General features: G+C 36.2%; 1 protein-coding gene across 8 annotated transcripts in view; it reads left to right on the top strand.

Annotated features, from left to right (window-relative positions):
• The window catches only part of LOC127943344 (uncharacterized), a 119,795-nt gene that overhangs the window by 93,811 nt on the left and 12,081 nt on the right, over positions 1 to 13,903 (top strand). Inside the window, exons 1-5 of one of the 8 annotated variants that reach the window (XM_052539714.1) lie at positions 1,185 to 1,656; positions 8,297 to 8,629; positions 8,783 to 8,860; positions 9,014 to 9,075; positions 9,351 to 9,489. The exons of 3 other annotated variants lie outside the window; for them this stretch is intronic. In XM_052539714.1, the coding sequence (XP_052395674.1) occupies positions 1,470 to 1,656; positions 8,297 to 8,629; positions 8,783 to 8,860; positions 9,014 to 9,075; positions 9,351 to 9,440 (750 nt within the window). In that variant the 5' untranslated portion in view covers positions 1,185 to 1,469 and the 3' untranslated portion in view covers positions 9,441 to 9,489. Of the gene's footprint in view, positions 1 to 1,184; positions 1,657 to 7,970; positions 8,136 to 8,296; positions 8,630 to 8,782; positions 8,861 to 9,013; positions 9,076 to 9,350; positions 9,490 to 13,903 lie in introns of those variants that run through there. 4 more of the 8 variants (XM_052539723.1, XM_052539720.1, XM_052539715.1 and 1 more) reach the window with 4 other exon arrangements.

The raw sequence follows: 13,903 nt of genomic DNA, 5'->3' as shown, positions 1-13,903 counted from the left end.
CGTGATTTTGTCTGGAGCTATGAGCAGATTTTTTGAAAGTCGACAAGCACTAATTATGCCAATTCATGCATTGAACATACTGTAATTAGGGACGAGTGTGCGAGGTTAAAGCGTGTTGTAAGTTGTACAGTTTGTTAATCTCAGCTCGAAACTAATTTGCTGCTACATTGCTGCACAAGGAGGGAGCACTCAAGCTTGCACATAATGTAGCCTACAGATGCGCATACATTCAGGAATGAAAAAAAAAAGAAAAGTTATATAACATTTTCTCTCTGTTTCTGAAGTGACTACACTCAGCTTTGCCATAGTAGGGAGGGATGTCTTTGAGAGCAGTCAATTAATCATTTAATATGGATTTGGGCTAATTGGGCTAATTGTAGTTTTCTAATAAACCATGTTAAAACTAATCTTCTAGTATTATGCATTTATTTTTTGTTTAATATAATTTCTGAACAAAACAAATTTTTCAAGCATAGTGAAATAATTTATCTGCCGAGCTGTGTTTCTGATCAGTGGAGTGAGGAGCATGAAATGGTGAACCAGGAGGATCATCTTTTCGCTGACTCTTCTTTTCAAGAAGAAGCTGTGGAAGAAGCCGAGACAGTGACGTAAGCAATCTCTGCAGGCATCCAGCATCTGGAGAAAAAGAGCACATTTCTAAGAGCAATTTCAGCGTGTGTTGTTGCAAATGTCGTGCCATGAGTGTGGTTAGTGCAAGGAACTCTTGCATGATGAAGACAGACACAGCGAGTGCGCCGCCTGCCCATGAAGTGTATGCGTTTGCTGATGGCTCATACTCTTTCTGCGAGAGCATGGGTCTCTCTCATCTATGCTTACGGGTCGCCTTGTTTCATTACGGTGATTCCCCCGCCAGGCCATCCCGTCTTTCTCCTCCCCTAAGAGGAAAAAAACAGAGGGGCAGCAGATCTTTTTCAGCATGTTTGGGCAGTGTCACGTCAGCTAAGCGCCTGCGTGCCCCGCCCTCCCTGCGTCCTCTCAAGCCGGTGTGCTTCACAAGGGACATTCTCTCACAGATGAAAGGCATGATTTGGCATCCCTGCCCAGAACTGTAGAGCCTTCATTTCTGGTGCCTCAACGGGAGTCTGATAGGCTCCCAGCGAGACTAAGTAACATGTAGCAACAGCGCATGTAGATGAGGTCCAGTTGGTTGCCTGATTTGATGCTCTCTATCAGACGCTCTCTACCACAGCTGTAAACCTCCAAATCTGTTTTTTTTTTCCTTTGTCATTATGTAATTTGTATGATATAATATAAAATAATAAAACAAATGATATTATAAAGAATTTTTGCATAAAGCTGAATGTAATAAATTGTTCTTTTTTGACAACATGCATTGTAATTCACAACTCTTAATTACACATAGGATTGTTGTTATTTAAGGTATATGTCAAATTTACATTTTTTTTTTTATTTAAACGTTTAAAAAAACTGCATTTAGTGCATTCTGAATGTGCATTCAGGTTACAGGCCTGAAGATGGCTGAAGTGCTACCAGAGAAGCCCAGCTCTGACTTCCTCTTCTCTGTGTGCTTGAGGTTTCACTGTGTTTCCGCTCACAGTAAGACATGTTTGAATGATCACAGTATAGAAGATATTCATCTGGATCACACGATGAAGATCATCCAGCTTCAGATCTGTGAGTTTATCACATTTATATTTTATTTATTAAATGGGCTTTCTTTTGATTATCTGTCTTAATAATTATCTATCTTCTTTCTCTCATAAGTCTGTTCATGTGGTAGCCTATCAAGCAGTAACTTTAGGAACTGTTGTGATTATAAGCTGTGATCTTGATATAGAGGGTTTACTGGTACTGAATTAGAGCCCTGCACGGGCCTCAAATCTAAGCCCGAGCCCGGCCCTGGCCCGAGACGCTCAGGCCCTAGCCCGACCCGTGTCCGACAGCTCATCAGAATTATCAGCCCGAGTCCGACACGAGCCCGTGTTTTTATTTATTTTATTTATTTTATTACACAGCGGAAGCCTGCCCTATTTGCAGCAATTAAAAAATGGGTCTGTTTTGTGTTATGTTTCTTTTCATTTCTTTATCAAGTTAGTTTAGAAAAATGTTTGAAGCATTTTTTTAAAACATGACCATTAACATTAAACAGCCGAGCCGACAGCGAGTAGCCTAAAACATATTTTATCAATTAAGCCTCTCAAATTAACGCTAATACTTTACTTGGCTACAATAAAATCCATATATAAAACACTTCAAGCATATCACACATACAGTTAGTTTAATAAATGTTTATTTATTAAACCAGAGTGAGTAAAGTAAAATAAAAAATAAATAAATACTGAGGCAGGCTCGCAACAGCGCTCGCAAACTAAATGAGGAAAAAGCCTACAATCTAAACAAATTAAATTAATTAAAAACAAACTTGCAGGTTATCTTACCACAGAACATGTCCATTCTTTTTTCCATTAGTTTCCAACAGTTAAACGAAAATAAAGTCCAGTCAAATTAAAAGTTAGAACAGTCTCTTACAGAGCATCGTGGAGAAAAAGAATAGGTTCCAGAGTGGAAGGTTTTAACCCCATCCTCCTCTCTTCTATCACTCTTCCCGCTGCGCTGAAGACAGGTTCGCTGCTGCTGGCGGGACACTAAACACATAAGTACATGACGTGTAATGTACGAGTCGACAACGCTTGGCACGTTATACTTTAACTGAAGCAAGCAAACGATCTCTGAGTCAGCGCGGAAAGTGAGGAACTAACTGATCTCTGCTTCATTACAGTTCGCACATATGTTTTCATCGCGAATGTTGATCTTCCTTCAAAACAGCCGGTAAAAGAGTCATCACTTCGATACGGAATTAGATCTGGCTTTTGTTCACACAGCGCTCGTTCCGGATCGATTACCGCAATGTTACTATGTCCCCGACCCGGGTTCGATTCGGTAATCAATTCCGGGACGTGGTTGCTTTCACACAGAAGGCGACCAGGCAATGTTACGGGAATATTGCGGGTCCGACGTGCAGTGTGAAAGGGGCTATAGTGAGCCAGTCTTGACAGTCGCGGTAGCAGGGTCTCGTGCCGTTTCCACTATAGCAGCACATCTCATCCATCACGTTCCATGTTGTGACTGAGGCACATATATCGCTGTACATCATCGTCGTCATCCTCGTCCTGCTCCACAATGTTTTCAAACTCGGCCAGCACTCTCTTCTTTGCTGCGTGGCCCGCAGCAACAGGTGCAGACACAAAGATGCACGCCGCTACATGAATCATCATTTTATAATTATTAGTTGGCCAACTAGGCTATTGTCAATACATTAATTTAGAGACATGTAATAGCTTCTACTACAATAAGTGGATATAAGTGAAGTTGGTCGCGCTGACGTAAAAGAGTGTGTGTGCGTGAGACTGTCATGTCAGTGTAATTATAACGGGTTGAATTATCAGATTATGAAAGTTATGAGGTTATGAAATGTCTTTCTATATTTGTTTTTCTATCGTCGAAGTCAACTTCTGTTTTTTTATTTTTATTAATGTCTAAAAATATAAATAGAAGCATAACCCAAAAAGGCCCGAGGCCCGGCCCGCATATCAGCTATAACGTGAAAATTTGCCCGAAGCCCGGCCCGAGGGGCATAAATAAGTCGGGGCCCGTCAGGCTCGGGCTGAAATGCAGGGCTTTAAACTGAATTAGGCAGTGCTTCGCTGATGTTTGGTCATGTGGTGGTGTCATTTTCACTCCGCGATCGCCTGATTCGTAGATTCATAAAACCGTCAATTAATTAGCAGTTGCATACCAGCCTATTGCATGTCAGCCGAAAATGTCCTGGTGCTCCCGATGGCCAGTCCGCCCCCTGCCTGTATCCATTGCGAACATATTTTATTATTAGTCTTAAAATAACATAAAATCATTGTTGAGCCACAACATTGTCAACATACCATAGTTTGACTAGTACTATGCTGCGCTGATTTCTAAAGACTGCTGTAAAGTGGCGGTGACTAGAGTCTTGAACTCAAACAAACTTACTAACTTAATATACTGATGGGTATAAACATAAATAAAATTGTGATAAAAATAAACATGAGGCTTCACCAATCTTTTTTGTCATTTGGTTTAGTTAATTAACCTATTTATTTATGTAATTCATTTTGTGTTTTGTCTGTTTGTTTTGTTGTTTGTTTCTTTAAACGTAAGTACCACAGAAATGGTAAAAGCAAAGATGCCTAAAACGCCTTTATATTTAGTAAAACGTCTTTATATTTATTATCATATCTATCACTACAACACATTACCTGTACAAAAAAATATGGTTTTCAGTGCAGTGTTAAAATCTGTAATCACTTTGGGATTTTGATGTGAATTAGAGTTTAAATGTAATATTTTTTTTTTCAGTATGTGTCATTTATGGTTAGATAGACTGAGACTGTCTGAATGTGGGCTAACCAGCCATCTGACAAAGTGTTGACTATAATTAACTGAGCATAATTACGTTGCCAGTAGTGTGCTCATTACGATTTCAGTAGCTGCTGATGGATAAAAGACAGCAGAGTGTAGAAAAACTGCTCAAGACAGCACTTACACTCTTCTTTATGACCTCAGAGATTATATTAGAAGGCAAACCTCTCGCTTTACTTATTCTTGTGTCGTTTTTCTTCATTCTTCTTTACAGACTTCTACAGTACATTCAGGAGATATGAACTCATAGTGTCCTGAAGAAAGATGCTCCTGCAGAGGAATATGAGCAGGATATGAGCAGGTGAAGAGAGACACAGGGGGTGAAGAACTGCTCTTCTCATCTCATTTACTCAAGCATTCATTTAGAGACAACAGACTGAGTGTGTATATTCTTATTATGTGAAAGTCTCTCACATGAATGTGCATTTTATAGCCTCAGCATAAAACACAGCATCTTTGAAATCTAACATTTTATAAAATAATACACATTTGGGGAAGTTTTTACCACAATAATTATACATAATAAAAAAAGAAATAAACAATTAACATATATATATATATATATATATATATATATATATATATATATATATATATATATATATATATATATATATATATTGTATCATATTTATAATGTTCATATAATAAACATAAAATATATAAATTATATTATAATTAATATTTTATATTTATATTCTATTATTCAGAGTCTTGACCCATCTTGGCTGCCACTCGAGTGATTTTTTTTATTTATTTATTTTTTATTGTTAATAAATTCCCAAGTGTTCCTGCATTTGAGTCCTCTCTTCAGTCTCATGACAAATACATAATGATTAGGTAGGGCAGTTTGAGCTCATTAATCATTTGGAATGTTATTATTTATCTTTAGCCAATAGCCTAAAGTCAAAGTCAAAGTCTACTTTAGACTGGATGTGTTACTGCTGACCCGTACTGCCTGAGGTCTCAGAGTCAGAAAGTCCAACAGCCAGTAGCACAGCAATGTGTTGGCTCAAGCTGGACCAATTTGTAAACAAGCTGCTGAGGGATGATTGTGATGAATGCTGAGCTGAAGTCTATGAACAGCATTCTAACATTTGAGTCTTTTTTGTCCAGATGTTTGAGGGCTGAGTGGAAGGCAGTGGAGATGTATTTATTTCCTTGTTGGGTGCCATCATGCTACTAACTTTGGAGGATGTCCCTAGAGGAGCAGCTCTGATCAACATTATGGAACAACCCTATATGATGCCCTGGGAATCCAATGCTCCCAAGATGTGAATGTATGCGGTCGTGCCGGAGAAATATGCAGCACACAGGACATATGCAAAAATGAGATCGAAAAGCCATTCAGTTGAGCTATTAAATGTGAAATAATGTCTATTCTCTTTTACAAAATGTTATACAATTGGTGTTGCTATAGAACTGGTGAATGCAGTCTGCATGTGTCATTGAATGAGAATGATGTTCGTCAAATGAGTTACTGTGTAAATCTAATACTTGAATGGTTGTGAATAATATAGCTCAACATGGCAAGAAAGACGCAGAAAATGCAATGACATGAGAAAAAAATAATGTCATCATGCTTTAAAGAAGAGTGGCTTGATTAAGTGGTGAAAATAGCGTATGATGGGAACAGAATCCAGGGGGGTTGCCAGGGTTGGAAAAAATGGCCCCATTTACTACATCTAATGCTTTTTTTCTGAAGTTAAAGTCTTTTATTTGTTTACATGACATGTGGTTAAATGATCTACTAGATCTGCACAATTCTGTATTAACTGAGAATGGATTATCAAAATAATAATATTAATCTATATTGTCCCACAATTCTAAAAAAGAAAAAGAAAAAAATAGACAACTAAGCAAATTCTTAATGTGTTATCAAAACTTCCACAAGAATAATATTTGTTAAATACTTGAACTGATTGCCTTAACCTAATTGCTGTATAAACATTTAGTCTAAAAATCATATGTTGCACACATATGTTGCACATCATATGTTGGGTAAATTTATTAAAGACACTTTTTTATTTGAATTAGAATTTCTTTTATTTGATCAGGGACAATGCACAGAAAAAACATTAGTCTAAAAAAGAAGAGATGTCATGTGCCAGGTTATAGCAAAAAATGTTAATTTCCACCCGCAGTCCCTGGACTGTTATGTATAGTTGCATGCTCTACGTTGTGTACCAAAAATATATAAATATAAATGTTATAAACAGCATTTTTAAAGGGGTCATATGACGTTGTTAAAAAAACAACAACAACAACAAGTAAATATTAAAAAGGAAAATAAATAAATAAAACACTGATTGATGTTTCACTAAATGCTGTCCTGGACATATTTCAGGTAAATACCATTTTCTTGATTAAAATTTCTACAAGAGTTTAGTGGCATCATGTGGTAGAGATATGAATAGCAATACAAATGTGTCAATGGAATAAATTATTGCGATCAAGGACCAACGGTGTTCATATTAGTACCTAAAAGTAACAAAAGTACAATAAAAAAGCTTTAATAATAATGTGAAAAGATCCTGGTTGTGTTTAGCACTTTTTGCTCTGTATTTTCTTCTGAAGTGTTTGTCTTTTTATCTTTAATATTTTCAGTTTTTTCTCAATAGTGTGGCAAATTTTAGTGAGGACTGTCTTGTGAACCTGTTACAATCTAAGGCAAACTCTGCAAACAAACATGAGGAGTTCTACACTGAGGGTAAAACTGCACTGGAACCAACAGAAAATAATGTAATGAAGCAAATATAAAGAACGTATATGAACATAAATCCTAAACACATGACAGAAAAACTATGCAGAAAGCATATTGACACTGTGATTTAATAACCTTTTTCCTTTACATTTTTGTTTTACCCAATTTTACATCTTCGTTATTTCTTACCTGTTATATTTTCCTAAATGATTCAATGTAAAGCACTTTGAATTAGTACTGTGAATAAATGTACTGAATGACTAAACTTCCCTTGTCTAAATTTGCCATTCTGGTTTATGTAGATGGAGGTTAATTTATTTATTTTTGGATCTGACAGACAAAGTTTAGAATTCAGTATACATTTTGAACTTTCTCTAAAGCTGTTTTTATTATTATTTTTAATATATATATATAAAATCCCTGAGCTTTCTGTATTGCTAAACTGAGATGCATGATGCTTTTCTTGAATGTTTAATCACAGTTGTTTGTAAGGATGATCCAGAGAAATGGTGATGCATCGGGGCTGAATTTCAAATGGCACAATACTTATGTCAGTGTGATAATTCAGTTTCTCTCCTTTTCCATTTGCAAACCATATATATATATTTATTTTAATTTTTTTTTTATTTTAATTTTTTTGCTGTGTCATTATGGTATTTGTATGATATAATATAAAATAATAAAACAAATTGCATATAGCTGAATGTACTGAATTAAAAAATGTTTTTGACAAAATGCATAGGATTGTTGTTATTTAAGTTCTGTCAAATTTTCATTTTTGTATTTAACATTTATAAACTGCATTTTTAGTGCATTCAGGTTACAGGCCTGAAGATGGCTGAAGTGCTATCAGAGAAGCCCAGCTCTGACTTCCTCTTCTCTGTGTGCTTGAGGTTTCACTGTGTTTCCGCTCACAGTGAGAGATGTTTGAATGATCACAGTATAGAAGATATTCATCTGGATCACACGATGAAGATCATCCAGCTTCAGATCTGTGAGTTTATCACATTAGATTTGAATTATTAAATGGGCTTTCTTTTGATTATCTGTCTTAATAATTTTTTTTCTTTCTCTCATATTATATTGAATCAGTAAATGGGGTTTCTTTTTATTTAATGTCTTAATAAATTATAAAATAAATGATTTCTCTCATAGATCTGTTCATGTGGTCTCGAGTCACAGAGAGTCTAACAAACACAGCAGTAACTTTAGGAGCTGATGTGATTATCAGCTGTGATCTTGATATAGAGGAGATTTACTGGTTCAGACTGAAATCACCAGATCCTCCAGAGTTGATCTTACGCACTTACAGTAGCACATTTGAAGGAGCTGACAATGAAAACATAATCTTCAAACTCAAATACTCAGTGAAAACTAACAGTAGTCTGTTCATCAGAAATATCAGCGCTGATGAATTAGGAGTTTATTATTGTGTGAAAACTAGTGAACCACAAAAATTCAGCAGCGGCACCAAAATCTACATCAGCGGTGAGTTACTTTCTCATTTCAGATGGATTTTCAATAATAAATATATTATACACATTTGTGAATAACTAATATTTTTGAAGTGTCTTTGTTCTGTGAAATGGAATAAAGACGTTTAAAACCAAACATATTGTACAAACTCAAATGCTGCTCCAGAACAGGAGACACCATGGAGAAACCTGACCATCATCACATCTGTCCTGCTGAATGTGCTTCTGATCATTGCATTAATAGGTTTGTACTGCTTTTACTGTTCAGGTCAATGTTCAGGTCTCACTGAACTAAATACAAGAAGACAAGACTCTAGATCTACATATTACACATGCTCTTTGTTTGTTTAGACTGTTATACTGTGTGAATTCAGTGATGGTTCATTCATTGTTTCAGGTTTGGTGAAGAGCAACACTGATGCAACTGGAAGATGTAAAAATGACTCAAATATTCTACAGGTAAGATGCTTGTTAAATAACTTGTTTTTTTTTTTTCATCCAATGTCCTGATTCTTGCAGTAAATCCATTAATTATCTGAATGACCTGAAATGTTTAATACGTTCTGCTGTTACATGACTTGATGAAATACCTGATTGTGATTGAAAAAAGTAAAAGAAAATAAAAAATAATAATGTAAAATAAATAATCTTCATCTACGGTTAGAATTTATTGGCATTAATGACAGAATGAATGTACATTTTGTCTTACATATTATAATATAATCTTCTTTCAGTGTGCTGAAAATGATTTCTCCATGTGTGCCGGTAACATCAGATCTTGTCCAGAGCAGAGCAAGATTGTCTACCGCCAATGTATGATGTAAAATACATTATAAATACAAACTGTTCATGTGTATATATATATATATATATATATATATATATATATATATATATATATATATATATATATATATATATATATATATATATATATATATAATTTTTTTTTTTTTTTTTTTTTTAGGTAACGTATTCATTTTAATTCAAATACCTTTTAAAAGTTAGACATACCTTAATTTGCAGAGTGGTAATTATTATAAAAATTAACATTTATATAATGTTTTTTTTTTGTTGTTGTTGTTTGTTCTGGTTATTTTGAGTAGAGATCTTGTTTATATATAATAGTAATTATCAACATGTTTCTTTGTTGTACATGTGCTGATATGTTCACACTTGTTCTTAGAGTTGCAAACCACAGGGCAAATGAGGTTTCTTAAGGCTAAAAACCCTTTTTGCCGTTGCAACTTTAAGTAACTTCATGCAACAAATTATACTGGAACATAAATCAGCTGGCAGTCCTGAATATATATTTCACTTCTTCATTCCTAATGTATGTAACATTGTCATGAAATCAAATAATTTTCTGCTAGTTCTACATTTTTATATTTCATTATTTGTAATGGCACTGTAAATCAAGGAAACAAACCTCAATAAATGTACTAGAGAGATCGTTTGCCTTGCATACTAAATGTTTTGGATGTTGTTTGCACATATTGAAATGTCTATGTTTTGCACAGCTCTTGTTTGTGGTTTACATGCATCATATTTCTGACACATGACATTTTCCACTGGTTTAGACACTGACAAACAACACAACTGTTCACACTTGCACTCAGCTGGTGGTTTAAACTTTTACTAAGTGAACATGAACACAAAACAGTATGAGCAAATGTTCACTTGAACCTATTTTACTACAGAGATTCACAGTTCCTATTCTATGCAGCTTATTCATTTCCAAAAAACTGTCAAACCAAAATAAACATTTCAGTAGGAGACAGAATAACAGAAAAAAAAAACAGTGTAGACAAATGTAACTTTCACATGTATGAATTTAAAGATTAATACTTATTAATAAAAAAGGTACCAATTAAAAAAGGAAAACACTACATGTGTGGTCAGCAAAAACTTACCTTTACTTCCTGACTGTGGTTAAAATAACCCTGTTATTTTAAAAGAAGTTAGCAACACCATTGTCATGCTGACGTCTTTGAACATCCTAAATATCGTACAGCTTCAGCTCTGTGAGCTAATGTGCTTTATAAATTAATAAATGTATTTAATGTTTCACATTCAATATTATTTCAAGTCCCTAACACATATATATTTTTTCCCTCTTTTAGTGGTTGGCATCCAGCAAACTTGTACATTACTGCCACCTTCATCAAACAGGGATTTCTTAAAGAGCCAGTAAGATGAAAATTCTAAGCTTCCTATCACTTTTTATAAGTCCTGTACAATAGATTTAAATCCATCCAAGGTTAAAAAACATTGTCATTTTGTCAAAATATCATTTTAAAATTACCTCAATTCTCAGAGATCCCCAAACGGTTCGCGCGAAGCTGTTCAAAAGATTCAGTTTTCTTAAACCCCACCTTTCGGTAGCATACTGTGTTCTGATTGGTCAACTGACATAGTTTTGATTGGTTGTTCCTCACACAACTTCATGGTAAACAATGCGTTAGCATCTTTTTGGGGTGAATTATGTCTTATTCCTCTCATCGCGAAGCAAACAGTAAAATAAAAAACTTGAATAGTCTCGCTGCTTTTTCTTCTGTGTGGGTGTATTCAAGCCGCGCGCTTCAGTTTGAATCTGAATAGCGTGTTCAGCACGGGGCGTGGTCACATTAGATACAATGAAGGGAGACGTGAAAAACGGACATCACGTTGTTTTCATATGGATTACTTTATCACAGAATATCTGTTAGCAGCACTTGTTACACTGCATTTTATTGACGTGTTTGTAAATGAAGATCAGCGCAGACAAATGCTGCAGACAGCACACATACTGATAAGACGCTCAGGAGAAAACAAACACATAACTTCATAATCATACTTCGCGTTGTGATTCGGAGATGCTCGTTGTTCTAAATAAAGCTGGTAATGAACCCTCTTTTATGGACAAACGCTTTGAAAATCCCGCTGTACTCACCGAGATTAGAAAAGCAGTCATCAGTGAAATGTTGTGAATGTTGTACTGCTCTGTTATTGTGGTAAAAATGAATTTTAGCCATTGGTTCTTCTGATCTTCATTCTTTGGCAGTGAAAATAAAACAAACTTGCCTTTACAATTAAAAACACACTGTCTCCTCGACATGATGCTCTCACACCAACCAGAGCGTCTGTGTGGGGGGGTGGGGGAGGTCAGAGTTCGTTTCTCTCAAGACGGTAGGCGGAGATTATTATGCAAAGTGCTCCTAGTGACGTACATAGAGATGGGCAAAAGATTTGAAATCTATAACGACTTGTTTCAGCGATTCAGAGTCGACTCCTTACTTTAGAAGCCAATAACTTTATAAATCGTGTACTTTTTGGTTTAATTACTTTGCACATTGTTTACACTGATGGACAGCTACATCATACACTGTAATACAGGTAATTTTTGATTTCCCATCTGTGTGGCTCTTTAATCATTATAACCTACTGTAAAATAAAAATCTGTTTCTATCAGAAAGACTAACAGTTCCCTGACCTGCACTCTTTCAGTCATACTAAGTGCTTTGTTGGTTCATTTGCTGCACATGTCCTGCTTTGTTTGCTTCCCCCACAGTGTTTCCTCTTCTGTGCTTGTTTTTCTTTATGGTCTTATGTTTAATGCTATGTTTAATTATTATTAATAAAGAGCCCATTTTACCTTGTGTTTGATTCCTTGTCTCGTCCCTAATGCAATACCTGACATTTCTGGGCCAAGTTATTATGAATTACAAATAATACCTAATTATGCATGTGAGATATTAAATATTTTCATAATTCGTTATAGAATCTGGAATATGTACAAACGACACTCTAACTGCAAGCTGTAGCCCCCAGGGGGTTCAGGCAAAATGGTGGTTAAAAACCAGAGATACTTGGGAAAATATGCATAGTACTTTTTAAGAATTGAAGGCATGGGCTGTGTTATATTCTAGCTCTGGAATTTGCTAAACTAAAGAAAGATGTTTTTTTATGGATGTAGAATGGTTTATTTAAACAATGTAATAACTTTTCAAATTAATGTATTTCATTCAGGTTGCCTGCCACCAAAGAATGAGTAGTGCTACAGTGAGGGAAAAACTACATTGGACACATACAGTAGCATGTAAGTAAACACAGATGCTGTTTCAAACAGGGTATTTGTATAAAAATCTTAATGATCTTATGTATTGTCTGTACTTGTGTCCTTTGGACTGTTTAAATATCATCAAGTATAATTCTAGGGTATGTTTCCCAAAAGCAATGTCAGGCAACTACAGTTGCAGTTTTGATGTTACTAGTTTCACAATTCAGCTTTTCTTGAAACCAGAGTTCAAATGAACTACAGAATTAGTAAACAGCAGCACAAACTTACGTGGTTGAAACTACAGCCTTCAGTCTGTGGTTAGAAGCACAGTTTCTTGTTAGTAAGATATATGGACTTCAAAACACTGCTCTTGGTCTTCTGCTCCGCCCAGGGGGGCTCCAGTCTCAACCACACGGACGTGGTGGTCTTCTGCTCCGCCTTGTAATCCTGCCAGGTCGGCACTGTCCTGGGTCCCTGAACGCTCTGACGCACCCTGATCACCTGTTGTATTGTGTTGTTGTTGTTGTTGTTTTTTCTGGTTGTTTGTTCACTTCCTGTCCCTGTTCCCCTCTGTGAGCCTGGCCCTCCGTCCCTCCGTCCCTCTGTCCCTCCCCCTGATCCTCCGCTGATCCACCTCCCTCCTGGTCTCCCTGTTTGGTGTTGCACTTTTTTTTTTTTTTTTTTTACCTGGCCCTCCGTCCCTCCCCCTGATCCTCCGCCGATCCACCTCCCTCCTTGTCTTGTTTTGTCAGTCATGTCTTGGAGCATCTGGTATCCGCTCTGTAGTGAGTGGTTATTGTCACAGTGTCTGGTTTGTGTTCCCTGGGTAACCACTAGATGTCCTCTTTCCCCACGGTGTCTGTCACTTCCTGAAACACATTCCCCACGATCTCTGTCTTCTCATTGCACTCAGTTGTCACTAATCATTTATCATTGCACTCAGCCCATTCCCCATTAGCGTTTGTCATTTCCCTGTGTATTTATACCCTGTCTGTCTTAGTATGTGTCATGGAGTCCTTGTATAGTTATCACGACGTTTTCGTAGTCTTGCTCTTGACTTGGGTTTTTGTCTGTTTATGTTGTTGGATTGCTACTCTGGTTTTGACCCCTGCCTGGACTGTTTATGATTTGGATTACCCCTAATAAAAGACATACCTGCACGTGGATCTCTCTGTGTTTTCCTGTATCCCGATTGTGACAAATATGAAGCAGCTGTGTACTGCATTACTTTATTTCACAGGTTTGGGG

This window comes from Carassius gibelio, chromosome A22 (genome assembly GCF_023724105.1).
Source record: "Carassius gibelio isolate Cgi1373 ecotype wild population from Czech Republic chromosome A22, carGib1.2-hapl.c, whole genome shotgun sequence".
NCBI classification, from domain to species: Eukaryota; Metazoa; Chordata; class Actinopteri; order Cypriniformes; family Cyprinidae; genus Carassius; species Carassius gibelio.
Note: the sequence above shows the minus strand (reverse complement) of the source record. Positions and strands in the feature narration are given on the sequence as shown.